General features: G+C 43.4%; 1 protein-coding gene across 3 annotated transcripts in view; it reads left to right on the top strand.

Annotated features, from left to right (window-relative positions):
* The window catches only part of Arhgef28 (Rho guanine nucleotide exchange factor 28), a 313627-nt gene that overhangs the window by 278850 nt on the left and 12204 nt on the right, over positions 1-22573 (top strand). For all 3 annotated transcript variants that reach the window (XM_076552103.1, XM_016004227.3, XM_006985761.4), the window contains 2 exons: positions 571-1056; positions 2605-2905. In XM_076552103.1, coding sequence (XP_076408218.1) covers positions 571-1056; positions 2605-2905 — 787 coding nt within the window. The remainder of the gene's footprint in view (positions 1-570; positions 1057-2604; positions 2906-22573) is intronic.

The following is a 22573-nucleotide window of genomic DNA, read 5'->3' as shown; positions in this document are numbered from 1 at the left end:
GGTACTAATTTGGAAAGGGGCAGGATATGACAGGAAAATAATCCAGCAAGTACTCTGTGTTTTAGATATATTTCCGACCAAGAGGTAAACAGCCCATGAGCTTTGCTAACTTTGTGTCTTATTGACAAAGTACCCCAAAGAACAAGCTAGAAGAGGCAGAGCTGACACTGGCTCCTCATTTCAGTGTGTGGTTGTTTGGCGCCACTGCTCTGGGGAAGGCAGGACGTCATGGTGGGGGCACCAGGTAGAGCAGAATTACTCACCTCATGAGATCAGGATACAAAAAAAGGAAAGGGCTGGGTCCCAGTATCCCCTTCCAGGACACACACACACACACACACACACACACACACACACACACACACACACACACACACACACACACACACACACAGCCGACTCCTACAAAGCCATCCATTAGACCTGTCTCCTAAAGGTTCTGCCTTTTCTCGCTAGTTCCACAGCTGACCACCAAGCCTTTACCCTTTGGGAGTCCTTCACCATCCCATGGGTAATTCAAGGCTATACTTACTCATGTGGCCTCTTCTGCTTCCCCCCACCCCGCCCCAGGCTGCCTTGACCATCCAGGACAGCCACATTGAGATCCACAAGCTGGTCCTACAGCAGCGGGAGGGCTTGGCCGCTAGCCCCTCCTTCCGAGGTGGCCCCTTGCAGGACCAGGAGAAAGCCCGCTACCTGGAGAAGCAGCGGGAGGAGCTGGCTAACATCCACAAACTTCAGCAGCAGTTCCAGCAGGAGCAGCGGCGCTGGCACCGCACCTGCGACCAGCAGCAGCGCGAGCAGGAAGCCCAAGAGAGCTGGCTGCAGGCGCGGGAAAGAGAGTGCCAGTCACAGGAGGAGCTGCTGCTGCGCCACCGCACTGAGCTGGACCACCAACTCCAGGAGTACCAGCAGAGCCTCGAGCGGCTGCGGGAGGGCCAGCGGATGGTGGAGAGGGAGAGACAGAGGATGCGCGTCCAGCAGGGTCTGCTGGGTCCCTGCAAGCACAGTCGCCAGAGGAGCCTCCCTGCTGTCTTCTCTCCAGGGAGCAAGGAGGTATGCCTTAGCCCGGCCTAGGCTGGGCTTACCCAAATATCTGTGGTGATATTGGTTCCCCAATATATTGTGCACGCTAATCAACTTATCTGGGGTCAGAGAACAGAACAGCCGCTAGATATAGAGGCCAGAAAATGGTGGCACACACCCCTTTAATCCTAGCATTCCAGAGGCAGAGATCTGTCTGGATCTCTGTGAGTTCAAAGCCACACTGGAAACAGCCAGGCATGGTGACACACGCCTTTAACCCCAGGAAGTGATGGCAGGAAGCAGAAAGATCTATAAGGTGTGAGGACCAGGAACTACAGACAGGTTAAGCTTTTAGGTTTTTGAGCAGCAGGTACAGCTGAGATCCATTTGGATGAGGACTCAGAGGTTTCCAGTCTGAGGAAACAGGATCAGCTGAGGAAGTGGCAAGGTGAGGTGGCTGTGGCTTGTTCTGCTTCTCTGATCTTCCAGCATTCACCCCAATATCTGGCTCCAGGTTTGTTTTTATTAATAAGACCTTTTAAGATTCATGTTATATTATCTGTGTTCCTGGTTCTTATAGAAGAGTTCACAAGAGTGTGTCTCAGTTTGGAGATGAAACAAAACAAAACAACAACAACAAAAAAAAAAACCCAATAGTGTTTAGAATCAATTCATGGGTATCTTGACTTAAAAGATGGAAATTCTAAGGTCCTGGGTCTTTATTGGGGCCTATGTGCTCTGAGACAACCTTGCCTAAGATAAGGGTGGCTTTGACCTGGAGGCACATCCCCTGTGAACATGCTAAGGACCCCCTTTAAATGAGCTGTTGTGATAGACTAAGAGTATTTGATCATATTATATGGCACATGTCGTCTTATAGATCATTGAGCTCTTCGTGTGTAAGCATTGAATTGAAAAAAATTCTGATGTAGAAAGCTTATTTGCTCTTTGTGAATTAGATATACTGAATTCAAAATCTGTTTCACCATAAAGTTATCATGAGCGACACTGATTAAGGACTGAATGGATAAAACCATTTGGAAGATTCCTGTTCTCTTTGCATCCTCTTTAACCTTGCTTAACAATTCCATTTGTCTGGGCAGATTTTCTAATACTTTGCATTGCATCTGTGTTTTTATTGATAGTGCATAGCGTTGTAAAAGTTAATAGGCTTATAAGAAAGAACTATGTTGCATCTGATTTCCCCTTCAAGTTTGCTAAATTACATTTATTGCAAATTCCTTGTGCATTGAAGGATGTGTTTTCAAGCTTTTTTATATCACAAAAGTGGAAACACTGCTTGCTTTGATTAAAATAAAATGGAGACTCTCCAACAGTGCAGAACTCTGCTGCTTTCTAAAGTAAGAAAAACTGTGCATGGCGACTTGGAGGTCCTCATTTCAGCTCGTTGAAAGGGGTTGGGAGGAGAGCAAATGGCAGATTTCTTCGTCATTTCATTTTATTAAAACCTTGATTGCTAGAACAAGAGTTTTCAGGCATGTGGGCTAAATAAATACTTTGGGAACTTGTTTAAGTTGCTAAAGAAATTATCGTATCTTTCTGTGCTTCTTTATACAGGTAATGGAACTTAATCGAGCTGAGAGTTTGTGCCATGAAAATTCATTTTTCATCAACGAAGCTTTAGTACACATGTCACTTAATACTTCCAATAATAAACCAAATCCATCGGGTGTCCCGTGGGACACTTACCCCCCAGGAGTATCTCATTTTGATTTGGTAAGGACTAGTGACAGTCACACAGAACTGAAGATAGATGTTTCTCAGCCTCCAGATGTCAGCCATGAACTCTGGACAGCTACGGGAGCCGGCCATCAGATACCTGCTCTCCAAGAAAACAACAAGGATTCTTGTAAAAATGGTAATTAATTCTTTACACATCCTCTGTACGATGTCAGTGAGAAATTGTTTCTGTGAGTGATTGGTTCCTCGGTAGAGTGAACCAAAGTGAGCTTAGGTTGGGAACGAAGGTGGCCACGAGTTGGAGTTTTCCTTGGAAGGTCTGGGAACTCCCTCCCCTCTTAAGTATCTGAGTAGATGATGCCACATGGTAGGGCTTAGAGTATGACACAGACATGACCAAGAGGGCTTTTAGGCCCATGGCTAAATGGTGTCTACTTAAAATTGGTACACCTTGATATTAATTCTCCACTGTAGACCCTGCCACATCTTGATGTGTGTCTCAGTTGACACTCTGAAATAAAAGGTACAGACAGGATTTGTGGTGGGACTTTATTGTCTATCAGGGCAATTTCCTGTAACATTAGTGAAATCTCCTGTTGTACTATTAAACACTCAGAATGAAACTGTTAACATCATTTGTCATTGTAAAAAAAGGTGTTGTCTCCCCGTAAGTACCTCATAAGAACACAGTTTGCTAACCCTATTAAAGCGTTTGCCAAATATAAAGGAAGGACAGCTAGGGTTTCCAACTCCATGTGAATCCAAATGATTGAAATCTCTGTCCGTTTTGAATTGTTTTCCGCGGGATGGTAGGTAGGGAATTAGAAGAACTTGAAACCTCCCTACTGAAAAACAGATGGTATGCAATCGCGTAAACAAATGGCTGGCCACATGGATATGAAATAAATCACCCACAGTACAAGGTTTCAGAAACATAAAACAATCAGGAGTTATAGCAATCTTTAGAACTGGACACAGATTTGTTTCCGGACTTAACATATATTCTTGGTTTGTCAGTTGGGAGGATCATTTTTCAGCAACAAGTTTTAAAGGCATTCGGTTCCTCCCAATTAGGGAGCAATCACTCTGACGCTGCCTGTGAGTTGATTTATGACCAATCCAGGGAACTTTGAATCTTAGTCCTGGCTGGTTCTTGACACTGCTTCCTCACCACTGTGCCGTTCTCTGTGAGAGAATGAAATCGTTTGTCCAAACAGTGCTTTAAATTAAAAAAATTTAAAAGTACAACGAACGGAATACTTTGGATTAAAAAGTGAAAGGTCAAACAAAACTTAGAAAATGGAAACCGCTCTCATGTCTGGCCTTGAAGTTCAGTTCCATGGAGTCCAGGCTATGGAATGCTGTTGCTGGGCACAGGCCGCCTGGCGGAGTTGGCTCAGCCACTTGCTGGGCACAGTGTTGTATGTGCTCCTGTCTGTGTGGTTCTGTGCTGGCTTTGGTATCATATTCAAAAACTCCATTTGAGTCAAAGCACATTCCGCTTTTGTTTAGAAGTATCACTCTTACTCGCCATGTATATCTGCCATCATTCTCTCTCACCTCGGTCTTAACATCTTAAGCTTTGAACCATTTGGCCGTATGTTTACGGGAGACAGAAAATGTACCAAGGAAATAAAATAGACACCAAGCCATTCTATCTGCATATAAAGTGCTAGCTAGAGTCACACTGAGAAAATCGACTTTTTGCTTAAGAAATCAATCATATGTCCAGTATGGACCACTCAGGACACTCAGGGAGGACCGTCGATTTCAGTCTGAATCTCTCAGGAACATCCTGGGGTATAGAAAGTCGGGGTCAGAACATGTGTGCTCACTGCTAGAGTCTTGCACAAGAGCCCTGTTCGTTGGTTTACTTTAGCATGAGAAGTCATTTCTGAAAGAGAAGGAAATCAAAGAATAGGAAGTAATAGGACAGTGGAATGAAAATGTTTCTTTCTTTCTTTTTTTTTTTTTTTTTTTGAGGGGTGGTCAGGGCTAGATAAAATTACTCAAACCATTCCAAGCTTTCATAGTTCTGGCTTGAATATTGCACATTAGCCCCTGGGGAGGCCTTTAGCTGGGCTTCACACTTGCTCTTGTGGACGGCGGGAGTGGAGGGGAATGGGCTGGCCGGAGCGAGCCACAGTGTACTGGGTGGTGTGGACGACGTGCAAGCCACAGGGCGCTCTGCTTCTGAGTCTGTGAGTGAGCACTGCAAAGGAGCCCTGAAGAGCACAGTTCTCCAGCTGTGTTTGCCTCTGGTGTCCTAGGCTGATATTTTTGTCAAATACGCCTTTAATGGTCGGGTAATGGTGGTGGCGCACGTCTTTAATCCCAGCACTCGGGAGGCAGAGGCAGGCAGATCTACATGACTTTGAGACCAGCCTGGTCTACAGAGTGAGTTCCAGAATAGCCAGGACTACACAGAGAAATCCTGTCTAGAAAAAGAAAACAAAAAACCAAAAATATGCCTTTAACCATGGCTGATGAAAGCTATACTGTTTTATTATAGCGGCCATTATTTCCAGAGGCATCTAAGAATGGTTTGCTCTCTTGGGTGACCCAGTGCTGTGTTTGGATCCAGCTCAGATGAGAAAAATAAGGATTTCTGAAACAGGAGAACTGGTAGGGGAAAAAATGTATGTGAATAAAATCCATGAATGTGTTTAGAAGTCGCCTGGACGGGAATTTCTGTTGTTTTCTTTTCTTTTTTATTTTTCAATCAACCTTACCAAGACACTCCAGGTTGACCTTGGTTTTTGTATCATCCTCCCCCACTATCCCCAGCAGTAACTGTGTGACCTGTCAGCTTGCAGGCCCTATAGAGAGGTTCTCCATGGAGAAAACCATGTGGCTCTCCCAGCCACCAACACGGTTCTGTGGTGACCTCCATAGTGGAGGGGAACTCAGCAAGGGCAAACAACTTGTCCAAGGTCACACGCTGGCAAGGGAAACCGGGAATCGAACACGATCGGACTGGCTCTGCAGCTCACATTCTCCTGAGAGCCACGCTGTACATTTAAGAGAACTTGGAGGAGATGTGGAATACATCTTTATGTAACGCCTGGCAGGATGCTCGCAATTAAGGGCCAGGTTTTTGTTTTTGTTTATCCACCCCCCACTCCCTTTTTAGTATTACCATTTGGAAACTATTTCTAAAGGTTTTGGATTTCTGTGGCCAAGTCTTTCTTGGGACCCAAACATCTTCAGATATCATAAACAGCCCGTAGCTTCAGTTACTTCCCAGGAGACACATTTTTCTCAAGGATATTTGGTTTTCTAATATCTCATAATAACTCCATTTTGTGTCTAAATATTTAAGGCACCACCACAAGGCAGTTTGCTTTCTAGTTTTGGAAGCTGTTTCATGAACAAAATTCTTGGATATTTTAATATTAAATCCAAATTGGCATTTGATTTTATGTATAGTAGAAGAGATGGCTGGTTTAAGGACTTTTTAGTCTTGCCCTCTTCTGAGGGGATTCCAGCCAAGACCACAAAAAGTCTGAATTTCTTTAAACAGTGAAGTCTCTGTGGGACAATTGCTGCATAATTGGCCCTGTGAAATGCTCAACTGCATTACTCTTAAAGTCCCCCCCTCCAAAAAAAGTCATTTTATTTTATTACTGTGATTTCTTTCCTCTCAGCTTTTAGAATTCTAGAACTATGTATTGAACGCGTCTAGTTAGTGTCTATTATTTGCTTTTTCATCAGTCAGTGAAGAAAACATTTTATGATATGGAAGTCTGATATCTGCTTAATCTTTCCTTTTATTTATATTTTTAAAAATACCTCAGTCCTCTACTTTCAGATTCTCTTTGATGACATTCAAGAAGTATTATTTTGTTATATGTAAAATAAAATGTAGCTTGGGTCAATTAAAATTATTATTATTGTGCATATGTGTATGGTGTGTGTGTGTGTGCGCGCACGTGCGTGTATGCACAGGTTTGTGGGTGCCATGCACACGTGTGAAGGTGAGGGAACAACTTTTGGGAGTCACTTCTCACCTTCCACCTTGTTGAGGCAGGCTCTTTCTTCTTGTTACTGCCATGCTGTGTACTGCAGGCTAGCTGGTCCATGAATTTCTGGACAGTTTTCCCCTCTCTGCCTCCCACCCTGCTTTTAAGAGTGCTGGATTTCCCATTTCACATTCAAACCACCACAACAAGTTTTGTTTTGTTTTAGTTTTGGTTTTTTGAGACAGGGTTTCTCTAATAACAATCCTGGCTGGTCCTGGAACTCGCTTTGTAGCCCAGGCTGGCCTCGAACTCACAGAGTATGCCTGCCTCTGCTTCCTGAGTGCTGGGATTAAAGGCATGAGCCACTAAGGCAGTGTTTTTTTTTTTTTTTTTTTTAACATGGGTTTCAAGGATCAAAGTCAAGTCATCAAGGCTGTATGTGAGCCTTTTTATTCACTGAGACACCTCACTGGCCCATATTTTTTATGATAATTTTATAAATATTGAACAAAAGTAACTTTTGTTATTTATAAGAGGTTTAAAGCCCAGGCTAACATCAAACTCCCTATATAGCCAAAGATGACCTTGAACTTCCCATCGTCCTGCCTCTACCTCCCAAGTGCTGGGCTTAGAGGCGTGTGCCACCACGTGTTTAGTTTATGGTGTGGAGGATTGAGCGCAGGACTTCATTCATGCTAGGCAGGCACTCTGCTGGCTGAACTGTAAGAGTAACTTCATTGTTTGGGTTCCAAAGGAATTTTTCTTTCATTACATATTAGAACTTGATGCCCAGCAAAACATTTTCAAACTTCGGGGTACTATATTCAGAATATCTAATCTCGGTCATGTGGTGTTATTTCTTTTTCTTTTGAACAAATATAGATAGGTGTGTCAGGCTTTTCAATGACAGACGTTTTAAGCATAACTGTTTGGAAATGAAAAACTTTGCTATAGTTCTCAGTAACAGTCTTCAAACAGTTGAGAATCTGGTAATTGCCAATGTTTAAAAACTATTCTAGAATTCAGAAATTGGCACCTTATTTGTATAGTCTGAATGAAAAGAGACTGTGCCAGAGACCTTCAGGCTATTTCCCATAAAACTGAAATTCGCCTTAGGCTCCCTCAACTCCAGTTGACAAAGGGGCATTTGAAGTCAGGGTTGTTTAAGTTTTCAAGGGCTGCCAAGCCAAGTACCTCAGACTTGGTGGCTTCAACAGCAGAAACTGACTCCCTCAGAGCTCTGGAGACTGGAGTCCAGCATCAGCGTGCCAGAGAGCTTGGCTTCTGTGGCCATCTCTCTTCCTCATTGGTCGTCTTCTCCATGTGTACTGACAGGATGTCCCCTGTGTGCCTGTCCAAGCTCTAACCAACTCTCCTTACAAAGACATCGGTTATGTAGTACATCAGACCACTTTTAACACACCTCTTTAATGGCCATATCTCCAAATACATCAAGGTACCAGGGGTTATGCATAAACTTTTAGAGAGTGTAATTAAGCCCTTACCAGGGAACGAAATGATGATTTTACTCCCTACCATAGTTTTAGATGTCATGGAAGCTTTGCTTTTGATTTTAACCTATTGAAGTTGAACTATAATTTACCTGCTTTTTTGGGTTTATTTTACTTGGTTAGGGCAGTGGAATGCACTTTGTTAAGAAAATGACATTAAATTCTGATAAATATCATCTATCTTTATAGACATAGGTCTTTGTGTTATCAAGCTGGTGTCAATACATAGGGCGCAGGGCAGCAAATCTTGACTCTGTGGGCTTATTTCCTGTCTGCTTAAATTAAGGTTGGAAATACTGAGTCTGTAAGTTCCTTTCCTACTCAGCCTACATTAGAAATTTAAGCTATGCTTGCCAGCCTAGACCTTCATTAAATGGCTTTAGGAATTGGAGCTTTCTCTGTGATTGGTGGATATTAGCCGTCTGGGGTGTGCATTGTTTAAATGAAACAGCAACGGAGGATTTAAAACATTCATTATGCCATCAAATTATTGTCCAGATAGATCTATAGGAGTCTGAAGAAGTCAAAATTCAGAAACCCGGCAGGCAGTTCTGAAACGTGTCGCTGTAGGCAATGCTGAGGAAGCCACGCTATTGCTTGTTTTTAGTAACCCACTTCATAACGGAAACGTAAAGAGCGGGTCTCAAAGGCTCTGTTTCATAGATGATTGACTCTAGCCTTTGCAGATTTTGTACCAGGAAAAGGAAACATGACATTTGCTGGTAGGGCCTGGTGAGCTGCAAACGCTTATGCCAACTTCCTGATTGCATATTCTCCGGGGGCAGGTTTGCTGCCAGAGCCAACTGGGCCTGGGCCATCCAGCCTTAACACATGGAGCCCAGTTCACAGCAGGAGAGCAGAACCAGTAGGTGGGTGGATTGGAGGCAGGAAGCCAGCCTGGGGCCTGCTGTTCACTCCTCTCGCATCCCCCAGGTTTCAGCTTGGGTTGGCCAAGCCGCTCAGGGGAGAGTTCGGTAAGTGGAGAGGTGAGGCTCGCTCTTGGGTCAGCCTTAGCTTTAAAAGGAAAGCAAAATGAAAACAAAAACACAGGCATGTGTATACATGTGTGGCCTCTGGGCCACATTCTGACATTTCTAGAATGGCCAAAGTGATTAGCAGTTGGATTTGGAAGGAAAGTTGTCCATAACCATTTATGTATTAAATATTCCCGAAAGATAAAGTGCACTTCCATTGATCACAGTGACTTGTAGGGCAGTGATCCAGCCCCAAATAAGGAAGCATTACACACCCCAGGTAATAGAATCTGGGCACTGTCTCCTCTCTCACCCCAACCACCAAGGTTCTGTTGTTAGAATGGGTTAAAATGTGGTGGGTTCAACTGAGAATTATTTTAACTTTGCCTAAGAAAAATACGGCCACCTGGTTAGGAGGTAGCAAGACTTTCTTAAAGAGTCAGGCAGTAAATACTCGAACCATGCCATTAATTTGAACCATTGGATCTTCATTGCAAATAACCAACCCAGCCTTTGTAGCTGGAGTGTAGCCGTAGATAGTATGTAAAGAATAGCTGTGTTCCACTATAAAGCCACTGACTAGACAGGTAGCTCCAGGGCTGGAGAGATGGCGCAGTGGTTGAGGGCATGTATTGCTCTTGGATAGGACCATAGTTCAGTTCCCAGCACTGTGTCTGGAAGTTCACAACCTCCTGGGACTCCAGCTCCAGGGCATCCATGCCCTCCTCTGGACTTTGTGGGTACCTGCACTCATGTTTGTACATACCTCCATGAACCACCCCCAACAGGGAGGTACACTTTACCTACTCCAGAGATCAATTTCCAAACTTCCCCCCACCTTCTGCTTGAGTTGAAGGATGAGGAAGATTAAACCCCGTTAGCTTTAGAATGTTTATCCAAATTAACTCACCTTTGGGTCAGCCAGTTCACCTGGATGAATTAACAATGTAATATTATGTGGCACTTTGTGCTATTCAAATTACATTTGAATTCATGATCTCATTTGCTATCTTGTGAGATCATGTTCACTCTCTCTGCTTCTCAAATAAGGCAGCTTTGTCTTTCATTTTCGGTGAAAAGATGAATTCATATATCTATAGTTAATGTATATGATAGAGTCCAAGGTTTATGGGTTAAAACTTGGAGAGACTCTCCACCCCTAAACTGCCATTTCTCTAATTCTGTATGGTGCTGACTGGACCATGACCTAACTGTGAGCCTACTAGAAGTAAGGTATTTGGATGGGATGTGTTGCCAGAAGGACAGTTATTATAACTGGCATTTCCACATGGTTCATACCCTTGTGTCAGAGTTTCTTGCTGCATGTGATCAGTACAGATTTCTCCACCGAGAAATGTGATTTGAATCAGGATTAGAAAGAAATCACTAGCCTGTATCTCTAACAGTTTCTTTGGGTGTTTTTGGGGTGATCAGCCTGACCTAGTGTGTCATTGCACCCCTGACCTAGAGCTTGTAGTTGGAAGACTTGAGTTCAAACGGTGACTCTAGTGCCTGCTGTTAGAGTTGGGATCCTTCTGCTGCATGATCTCAAAGTCTTACTTTCCCCGTGTATACAAAAGCATAGGAAGTGCTCTGAGATCTTAGCGTGTCTGGAGATCTAAAGCACCTTAGCACCGCTCCTACATTCTGGAAATGATCTGTTCGAATTGTGATTCAGAGGTAGCCTGCGAATAACATGAATCTGTCTCCCAACAGGCATTGGAAGACCAACAGCTTCACATATGATGAAGGAAATATTAAAAATTGGTTTTAAAAAAAAACCCTCAAGTTGTAAACATGTTAAAGAGACAACTGTCCATGTTAGTCTCATAAGAAGTACTTTAAAAATATTTTTTTTTCGAGACAGGGTTTCTCTGTGTAGCTTTGCGCCTTTCCTGGAGCTCACTTGGTAGCCCAGGCTGGCCTCGAACTCACAGAGATCTGCCTGCCTCTGCCTCCCAAGTGCTGGGATTAAAGGTGTGTGCCACCAACGCCCAGCCTTTAAAAATATCTTACTGATTATTTCAGAATTTCATGTAATGGGTTTTAGTCGTATTTACCCTCAACTCCTCACCCACATCCAACTTCATGTCCTAAGTAGTGTATCATCAGAATTGTCTTCCACAGGAAGCCCCCAAATAAAAGGGGGCTTAAAAATAAAGTAAAACAATTTGTTCCTTTTTGTTTGTCTAGAGTAGAAAAATGCCATTAACCAGCCACATTTCTAGACCCTAGTGTGAGCAGGGAAATGTAGGACACCCTGACAATTAGAATGAACATTCAGTTTTCAACAGAAGGCCACTCTACCTGTAGATTACCCAAGCCTCAATGGGCGCATCCCATGAATACATCCCCAGAACAAACTTCCAGTCAGATGTTAGTTTCCTGAATGGGAAAGAAAATGCCAGACACAGGATCTGAAGGAGATGGATATAAACCACATCTCACCTTTGGTTTCAAAATTCTGACGGTTGTCTCCTGGAGACTGACTCACTTGAGACAGCTGATCCCTGTTAGTCCTGGGAAAATGGACAAAAATCGAACTCCACATTCACCAGGAAGCAGCTCCTGTTCACACTTATAATTTGAATTGATTGCATGCGCAATGATTTTTGTAATAGCTGCATAAACTCCTTCATCAGTTTTTCCTTCACAGGCATCACAGCCCGTATCTAGTGGGTAATGGGCATCTGATAAATAGGAGATGAATTGAGGCCGAACTCACCACTCCTCCTCCTCAGCCTCTTCCTCCTCTTCCTCCTCCTCCCCCTCCCCCATCATCTTTCCTCCTCCCCCTTTCAAATAAGGCAACTACAATAAACTATATGTTCTTGAATTTATGGTTTCACTTTATTTTTTTAAATAACTGACTACACTACTGTGTATCAGTTTGGTGTGAGAATTGCCACACAATACTAGAGAACATATTCTTATATTAGTGAATTTTTTTTCACTTAGGACATCGTACGTGTAACTGCTACATGGCCTTATGTAGCAAATGGAAATAAGTTAAAATGTGTTTTCCGTAAAGTACTTGAAGTTAGCTGAGTCTCATGGACTCCATCCATTGCTGTCATTTGGGAAGGAGACACATAAACCACTCACCATGTAATTATTCCATCAGAGACAGTTTGTCAGCTTATCTGGTCACTGGGGCCTTTTTTAAAAATTTTTTACATAAAATATCTTGAACACCAATATATTAAGCATGGGTGGCTAGCTGAGCATCAGTGAAACACTTTTGTAAGCTCGTTTTCTTCAGCTAAATCCTATTTAACAGTCCAGTGTCTCTCCCCGGGCACAACAATTAGGGTTTGTTTGGCTAAGTACACTCCCAGAGTGTGAATTAACTTCCCTGGCACGACCTTCCACTTGTCAGCCTTAAAATATTGCCTGGAATATCCCGTATTTATTATAGCCGTCTGCAGCGAGTATGCTGTTGTCTTTAGAAGTATATCCCCTCGCTTTGCCAGACTGAAACACATTTCACGTTCGTACCCCTCCACTTTTTAGACACAGCTGGCTAAGGAGGGGAGAAATGATTCTGATCAGTCCCTGGGCCAGACAGTAAATCAGCCTGTGAAGATGTTAATTTGCCATAATAAATCACTAAGGAGTCTCCTTGGCTAATGGGTCAGATATCCATTCTTTTTTGTATATAATGTTATTAATTCAATTTAGTTTGATACGTTAATGTTCGGTTGGAAGATTTACCTAGAAAATTGTAGGCGCCCAACGTTTCACAGTAGGTGAGATAGAAGAGTGAGCCTTTCTTTGCACAATAACATAGTAAGGCTGTTCAAATTCTAAGTATTCTTTTTTCCTATTTTTTTTGGTGTGTGTGTACATGTGTATTCATGTGGTGTGCAAGCCTGTGTGTATACGGTGCACACGCATGTATGCATGCATGCTCACGTGCAGAGGCCAGAGGTTGGAGTCAGACGTCTTCTTCTGTTACTCTCCACTGTATTTGTAAATGTGTCTTCATGAGACCGAGGCTCACTATTTCAGCTCGATTGACTCACCAGTAAGCTCTGGGCCTTCTCCTGTTCCCCCCTAAGACCCGCAGCCCTGGGATTACAGTACGTACCACTACACCTGGCTTTTACGTGGGTCTTGGGGACTTAAATTCAGGTCCTCATACTTGAGTGACCAGCACCTTACCTACTCATCCATCTCCTTAGCCCCCCGAATAGAAATACCTTTTCTGCCCTAGCTCTCTGTCTACATTTCCTTCCTAAAACATAGCAAGCTGGAAGCGTGTGTTGAGTATAGACCCCGGGGGGGGGGGGGGGGTGTCATGCAATGGTGTCCCCGAGGCTCTGCTTCCCTGGTGACAGTGGCTCATTTTCTTTCCCTAACGTGGTGCTCTAAGGCTTTTGGAAGAAACACTTTACAAGCAAAGCCCTGGCAGAGTTTTAATTTTCTCTAATGACTTGCTTCCTCCCAGTGATCTTGGCACCCTGTGCAGCGATTTGCCATCAATTAATCACACAGAATGGTGTAGTGCTGCAGGGAGGGCATTGCCCTCTATGAGTCTCATAAATCTACCAGAAACAAACAACAGGAATTGCGTGCTTAAGGCTCTTCATGCAAAACCCTAAATGAGGAGGTGCTTTTATGCTGTTTTCTAATATGTCCTAGGAAGCTTGGATGCTTTCTGGTGGATTCTGAATTTTGAAGTTCCAGTGTCTCTGAGACGATTGGACTAAGTTCTTGCTATGGGAATCCACCTCTTGTGTACTGGTATTCATGTAGAGTGTAGGCAATCTTCTCTCTTCTGGATAACTGGAAGGAGAGCATATCTTTGTGTTTTTCTCTGAATTCAGGGCCATCTTGCTCAACTGCAAGAGACCGTATTTTAGGGTTTCTTATAGGAATGACTCAGAAGGGACGTTGCTTCCACCCTGGGAATCCATGACATTTGCAGATGGCAGGATGTGGGGTAGTGTGATGCTAGAAGTCATGGAGCTTTCACAATCCGTCGCTTTGCCAGGCGCTTCTGGGATCTGTGTTCGGAATCTTAAGCCTGTCTCCTTGTCACTTCAGATGAATGCTTATAGTTAGCTGCTTAGCGCTGATGGATTTCTCCTCCTAATTTTAGCATAGTAAATATGAATCTATTTAATATTAAAATTTCATGAGCCTAAACCCTAAGGCGTACATACACCATGTCTTTATAAAGGTTCTTCTGGTTCTGTCTCGAGAATATTCTTGCAACAAGAATATATGCATGCCTGGCATCTATTCCATCTGATTAGAACTGAACCCCCTTTATAGAAGCTAAAGGTTTTCAAAGCTGGTTCACTTCCAATGAGTGGATTGCAGGTCTGCCTTGGAATGGATTTATTCTTACCAAAAAAAGTGTGATAGCTTGTCCAGGTTGGCAGGATCATTACAAATGGAGCCCATCCTCTATTTTTGGTGTCTTGATGCTTCTGTTCAACTGGAATCCTAAAATACATACAGTTTTCCTTTTACATATGCAAAATACCTGTCATCAACTTGTAGACCAGAGGGGAGGGAAAAAGTATGGTGATCGTTTTATCCAAAATGTGATGGTCCGTTAGTAAGCATGTAGTACCGGAGTCACATTTTGCATAGGCTCCAGTGTGAGAAAGCGGACTTGCCTACGGATGTCCCCTGAGGTCTGTGGCCTGGAACCATGGCCACCATGAGAGTGCGGTCATCCTACAAAGGGTTGTTTAGACATTTTTGTAGGGTATGCCACTTGCTACCTACACGATTATGTTTGTGTATTTGGTTTTAAAGATTTATTTTATTATTTACTTATGTGTATAGATAAATGTGGGGGGGTTGTTTTATATCGACCTGACATGTTCTAGAGTCACTGGGAAGAGGGAACTCATAAGTGAGAAAATGCTTCCAAAAGACTGGTCTGTGAGCAAGCCTGGAGTGTACTTTTCTTGATTACTGATTAAAGTGGGAGGGCCCAGCCTATGGTGGGTGGGGCCATCGCTGGGTTGGTGGCCCTGGGTGCTATAAGAAAGCAGGTTAAGCAAGCCATGAGGAGCAAGGCATTCGGCAGCACCCCTCCATGGCCTCTGTGTCAGCTCTGCGTGTGGTTTCTGTCCTGATTTCCTTTGATGGTGAACTGTGATGTGGACGTGTAAGCAAAATAAACCCTGCCCTCCCCAAGTTGCTTATGGTCATAGTGTTTCATCACAGCAATAGTAACCCTAAGACTGTGTGTGTGTGTGTGTGTGTGTGTGTGTGTGTGTGTGTGTGTGTGTTATGATTGCAGTGCCCACAGAGCCACCTAGTGTGGCTGCTAGGAACTAAACTCCAGTTCTCTGAAAGAGCAGCGAACAATGTTAATTGTTGACCCATCTCTACAGCCTGTTTTTAAACATACCTGATGCTCAGTCTGAGGTAAACTCAGATTTAATTTCTGTCAGCTCCTCTGTTCTGAGCTAGCTTTGAGTCGGTTACTTTAATGGACAAGGAGGAAAAGCCCAAAATGTCTGTTGTCTGAGCTGGGACAAACACTGCTGGGAAAATGCATATTCAAAGTCGTCACTTTGGGTGGACAAGATGGCTCGGTGGTTAAAAGCACTTGTTTTGCAAGCCTGGTATCTGAGCTTGATCCAGGGATCACACATGAAGGTGGGAAGAGAGGGAAAACTCTACAAATGTCCTCAGACCTCCAAGCATGTGCGGTGGTATGTATCTTTCCCCTTGATATCAGGTGTGCGCACATATCCAATAATAATAACAACAACAATTAAATAGCAAGTTTTAAGTAGAAGTTATTGCACTGTGGTGGTTTCTATGATTCTTGGTAAAATATAGAAGGATTATCTATTTCAAATGTTCCTGCCAGTAAATTAAAATATTTCCTCTTCATATGTGTCAGATGGCAGATGTAGACATTTGGATAAGGAGATACAATAGATGGATCTGCCAGGTTCAGTCTCTCCCTACAGCTTAAAAGACCCAGTAACCATCTCATTACCCTCTTGATAGGATGGGATCATTACCCTACTGATAGGGTGTGGCCACGGCGAGATTCTTGTTTTCAGAAATCAAGGTGTGCTTGCCGTAAAATTCCTATCCTGTTAGACAGACAGACTGCTTCTGGGATGGTTATTTTCAGTTTTTTTTTAGTGAGATCGTTGGTTAACCTGGTGATGGATATGGTTCAGGAAAATTTCATAAGTGTCTTCTTACAGAGGCTTTGATTAAATGGCTTCATCAACACTAGCCTGGAAAAAAGCAGTAGTTGAAATTTAACTAAGCATCTGTGCGTTTGGGGCTAGAATGTTGAAGAACGTTAATCAGACTTGCCATGTTCCTGGGAGGGGAGCAAGGGTGTGATTTTTCTCTGCCATCCAGAGATGAGCAAGGGGTGGAGGGTGCTGCCCCATGTCTGTGGTCAGGTTTGAGCAGGCATCAGCCGACGCCCCTTTTCAGTGTAGTGAAATGTGGGTGCATTTCTTGCTGCCTCCCCGGTTTGCAAGGGCGAGCCAGTGAACGTGTAGGGGAGACCGCACTTGACTTGTATTGGGCAGTGGAGGTGGCAGATTGTCACAGTGATTACGTCACAGGCCCTGGGACTCATGCCTGGGTTCAGGTTCCAACTCAGTCACTTATCTCTGAAATTTTAAACGAGTGTTTGAAATTATTTGGTGTGTCTCAGATTTCTCACGCTCCTGATACCATCTTCTCTGTGGGTGGTATGAGGAGTCCATAAGGCAATGCATGAAAAAGTCTTCGGATTTAGTAGCATTTAATAAACGTCTCTGGTGCTGTTACTTCTTGTGGTGAGAGTGGTCTGAGTTCTGAGGAGGCCCACCTGACCACTGGAGCCACTGGCCGGCTCCCACAATGCTCTCTGGTGATGGGAAATGCCACTTGTGTCTCATTGGGGTGAAGCCATTACACCTTTAATAATGTTCCACAACCTGACTGGCTGGCTGTTATTAGGTATTATGTGAATTTTTTTTTTTTAAGTTCCCATGACAATATTGGGAAACGTTGAGGGGATGACAGGAAGGTTTTGTATGCTTCTGCTGTGTTCACACACTCCGTGACAACTCCAAAGTGCCACTTCCCAAGTCCATAACCACTGCACCTTCCTTTTTTTTTTTTTTTTTTTTTTTGAGACATCCTTTGGAAAATACTGATGTCACTGGATGTTGAAATCAACTCCCTGCATGTGGCACACCCTTCAGACACAGCCCCCCCCCTTCCCTTCCCTTGGGAACAGTTGGAATCCAAATGACACATCTCAGCATCATTCGCCACGGGGGTTGTGTTTTGAAACCTAAACCAAGCCTAGTGAGCTTCGGATGGCGCGTTATTTACGACACCCCATGCCAGGCCATTCTGGGGACGCGTCAGGGGTTGGTGTCCTATCCTCTTAGGGTTTGTCTGGGTCAGCCTTATGGACTTCTTCAAGCCCTTGTGTGTGGATGTTGGTCACATCTGAGAAAGCACCGGAAGCTATGTTTGCCCTAAAGGCAGAATCCGGCCTCTCGTCACCCAGGCTCACAAACTTTCAACCTTCCTTACCCAATGGTCCAGTCATGGTATTTTGGTTCGTTTCTGATGTACCTGTGAGTCATCCATTCCCTCTGCCATGAGGTCCCCTCTGCCTTATACTTCAACCTCGTCACCCCTCCTCCTCTTCCAGAAATACCCGGGGCCATTTTCTCCCATGGGTCTCTCCAGATGCCCTCAGCTGGGGTCAGGAGCCTCTCTCGTGTGGCTCTGTGGAAATAAGCAGAAACTTCGATTCACTTCCACAGAGTTCCCTTGTGTTCCTTCTAGACACTGCGGTGCTTTAGACAGCATATCAGCATGTCAAGGTATAATTTACATTTAGTAAAATTCTTAGCCATCCAATTGACTGTTCAAACAGTATTATAGAAAGACAGTCAAGGTACAAAACATTTCTATCAACCCACTTAGGCTCTTTTTCCATCAGGCCTCAGCCCAGCGGTGACTACAGCTTTGCTTCCTGCCACCACAGGCTGATTTTGCTTTTCTAGAATGTAATGGGATCAGTCAGCCTGTCCCTCTCTGTGTCTGGCTTGTTTTCACCCTTTGTGTTATTTTTGAGATGTATTCATGTTGCCCCATGGGACTGGGACAGGTTCCTTTGTTTTACAGACGAAGCTGTTGATGGTTACATCTGGCCTGCCTCTGGTTTTTAGGTACTTTGTGAATTGTTTTTACATCTCTCAAATGAATGCCTAGGGGTAGAATTACTACTGGGGTAGGTACCTGCTTAACTTAAAGCCGTGGAGTGCTTTTGAAGGTACCCATCACTGTTAAGTTTTCAGGGTACTGAGAGCAGCTCGGTTCGCCTCAGTTCCTAGTGCCCAGTCCAGGAGAAGGCACCGAGTAGGGACTCAGAGTTTATAGAGAGGTAAGTGAATGGGATGCTCAAGTCAGTCTTCATTCTAAATTACCCTCTGACCCAAAACAAAGACTTTGTCCATTGAGTGGGGCCCGGATTTCTCTGACTAATGCAGGTTCACTAGGTCAGGCAAAGACTGGGAAAACAGTGCTCCTTCCTCACCCTGCTCTGGAGTGAGCCTCTTGTGTCAGGGTGGGTGTGGGAAGGGAAGCCAGGGACACGGGGTAAAGTGGGACCATAAAGGGGACCTGATCACCAGAAGCCACTAAGCTCTACAAAGCCTGCCTTCCCTCACGACATCTAGCATTTCCTCCCCTGTGATGGCTAAAGCCACTTTACCAGAATGACCTTCCATGTGGCTCTTGACATCTTGGTGAACTTTTGAGGTTCAGTTCAGATGTCTTCTCTTCCCCCCAAACCCATCTTTGCCACCACACCTGGAAATATTCCTTTGTAGAAAGTGTTGGATGCTGTGCAGCAGACAGTAGTATTCACTAACCAGCAGCAGGATGCCCCCATCTATTGAATGGAGTTGGACTTTCTTTGGACCGCCAGCTCCCGAATAATGGCATGGAGCCTTTTTATTAATGATGAAAGCTTGACCTTAGCTTAGGCATGTTCCCAACTAGTTCTTAAAACTTAAATAAACCCATTTATATTCATCTACATTCTGCCACGTGGCTCTTTACCTCTCTTCCATACTGTACGTTAAACTTCCTCCACATCTGCCTGGCGAATTCCTTCGCCTCTCAGATTCTTTCCCTGAGTTCCTCTCTCTCCCTGGAAGTCCCGCCTATCCTCTCCTGCCTAGCTATTGGCCACTCGGCTCTTTATTAAACCAATCAGAAGGTGCTTTAGGCAGCCAAGGAAGAACAGAGACACATCTTCACACTGTGTGATCATATATCCCTCAACCATTCAACTTACCTGTATTTCTGTCTTGCTATTCTACAAGGTGGCAGGCCACTGTCAGCAGCTGGGACAACAGCCATTGAGGGGGGACCTGAGGCTACTGAGCAACACCCTCACTTTCAGGGCTTTTCCTAGGAAGGAGTTAAATTATACGGCCAGACGCGTGTTGTTTCTCGAGAAGAGTGGTTTTTAAAAAGAAACATCTGTGTCAGAAGAGGAGGTTACAATACAACCTTGAATCTGTGGCACCTGGATAAGCAAAGGATGGCAGCTGGCTTTCAGCTCTGGTCATGGGTCACGGGTCAGGAAATACAAACATAACAGCAGATAGCTCTGTGTTTTCATTTGTGCTTGTTTACAAGATCGTCTTCAGTCAGTTCTGTTTTAGAGCGATTGTTCCAAAGAGATAGTCATATATTCCCTCTCTCTCTCTGTCTCCTCCCTCTCTCTCTCCTCTCCACCCCTCCCCTTTCCCTTCCCTTCCCCTCCCCTCTCCTGCCTTCATCTCATCTCGTCTCATCTCCTGTCCCCTCCCCTCTTCTCTCTGTCTCTTCTCACTATGTGAACAGTCTATTCTTTAACTTATGGTGGTTCTGCTTCTGTCCCCCAAGTGTTAGGATTACAGGTGTGTCCCACAACAATGGCTGGCTTGTTTTTGATTACTGATTCAATAGTTTAAAAAAATCTTAATTTCCCCTCTTTCCTATGAACTTCCTATTTTTGCAATTATGCAAATTCCTGAAGTATTTTAATTTTAATGTTTGAAAATGTAGTGATCTTCACTATGATAACAGGTTTAGAGAGAGCCAAGGTGTGAGTTCTTGGTCAAACCATGCACATTTTTTGTACATTACATTGTGCATTTTAAATTATAATCTTTTGGAGTGACAGAAACTCAAGGCTGTACTTAGAAATGATATTTCAGGATTTGGCTTCTTAGCAAACGTCATTTCAAACAAATGAGAATCACTAAGTTAATGTTTCTCATTAAAAACTAGAAAACAAAACAAAACTATGTTGCACCAAAAAAAAATGCCAATTTTTCAAAAAAGAATGGGCCTGCAAATTCTTCAACATTCATCATTTTGTAGTTAATCAAGAGGGAGAAAAAAAACCACCAAACAAAACAAACCAACCCTCATTCATAGGCATTGAAAACAAAGAACTGTATTCCACTTTTAAAAATGGGGTAATAGCATAATTACGAAGAACAGGTAGAACTAATTAGCTTGGGTGTGTTTGATTAAATGGCTTGCCTCCTTGGGATGAAAGCAAAACCCCGAGTCTGGTATGCTGGAGACACCGCCGCAGCTCATTCCCCTCTATTGAACCGGTAAGCGGTAAGTGCAGCATTAATATTCCTGGGTCGATTTCCTGCCTTATTCAGCTGCTGGGGAAATGATGCTTCTTCTCTCAGCAAAACGAGAGGCATAACTCTTTCAGCATGGGTAGCGTCAGGCTGCTGGCAGCTTCCAGAAAGCCTGCTCTGTTGTGGTGGTGCTTAGAAACTCACGGTCCCTGGAGCCATGGAAAGATCCAGTGACGTGATGGTACTGCCTGTAGCTAGCCATGTGTTACTTTTCTGGCATTTCTTGAGTTATCCTTCCCTCTTCCCAGGCACTCCAGGATTCAGTTGTTTTGTTTTATCTTAAAATGAACACACTCCTTGTCTACCTGGATATGTCATGGACAGTTTCAAACAAACACAGAATTAACAGAGGAGTGTAATAAGTACTCGGATACCATTACTCACCTTCACAAACCTATGGCTAATCACATTTCATCCACCTCCCTAAACTCTGTATTTAAAATAAATTGTAAATTTTCCATAAGTGCATATTAAGCCCTGAACGATTCAACAAATATTTCTACTAAATAAGGCCCTGTTTTAAATGATGAGTATTTGCACATAAGATTGTTGCAGATAAAATGTAACACAGAATTATCTTCAATTTATAATGAATGCTTTAAGAATGGATTAATAAGTTTAGCATAGATAGTGTCTTTCAAACACATTTTAATACTTCAGAGTAACTTCTGAAAGTCAAATATAAATACCAGTTTACAAAATTTAATCTCAATAATAGTACTGCTTCCTATAGTTTGAACAATAAAAAATGGCATCATGTGACTTTATATTTTCAGGTATTCAGGTACATAATCTTTCCCTAAACAAATATTTGAAGTAAATGTTTTTAAAATCATCACCTCACCTATGGGGAAAAAATGACAGGAATTCCATCTCAACATTTGGCAGCTGTATGTTTAAATTTCCAGGGGTTTCATAAATATCATTGGCGCATTTCCCGTTATTAAAAATAAGCTGTCAAAATAAGCCTCACCTTGAAACAGCGGCTCTTTACTGTGTGGTTTGATGGATTCATTAATAAAGGAGGTTTAATCATAGACATTGCAAATGCAGAGGAAGTGACTGGTCACACAATGAGCAGCTAACACCTCTTGGCCACATGGGCTTCGGATGGCTGTCTCTTTTCTGGAATGGCGACTTACTGCTAAGGCTGGGTGCCCGGCTGTCACTTTCAGTGTCTTCTTCAGAGCTAACCAATACCCTAACTTTGGTGGATATCATTTCTATGAGATGTTTTTACATCTTTTCCTTAGACGTGGATCTGCGTCCATATCCCATACATCAAGCATGTATTTTGTTTTTATGTTTGTAAGTAAACGTTGAAGTATTGTTGCCCATAGTTAGGATTCTTTACACTGCGTAGGTCCTGCTTGTGTGACCATTTATGTCCAGGTTTGCTTTTTCTCTTCAATGTGTGCCTTTATACATGAGTGTGATACATGCTCTTCCCACTGATGAACAAGGCCAGTGCCTTCATTTCCTTATTAACAAGGAAGTAACATGTTTCATTACGTAATGAAAAAGTAACAGCTTTTTCATTATGACCAGTAGACATTAGTCTGACTCCTTGTGCACGTGAATGAGAGTCTATTTAGAGTATGATGCACATGAGTGGGAGGGGGTCCTCAGCTTTTGCTGGACTGTTTGCTTTCTCCAGTTGATGTGCATCATTGATGACCATTGCCATCCCATGTCTGGGACTCGTAGTGCTTCTGGTCCTCCGCAGGACTTAG

This window comes from Peromyscus maniculatus, chromosome 15 (genome assembly GCF_049852395.1).
Source record: "Peromyscus maniculatus bairdii isolate BWxNUB_F1_BW_parent chromosome 15, HU_Pman_BW_mat_3.1, whole genome shotgun sequence".
Lineage (NCBI taxonomy): Eukaryota > Metazoa > Chordata > Mammalia > Rodentia > Cricetidae > Peromyscus > Peromyscus maniculatus.
The sequence above is the reverse complement of the archived record's forward strand: the minus strand, read 5'-3'. Positions and strand labels throughout refer to the sequence as shown.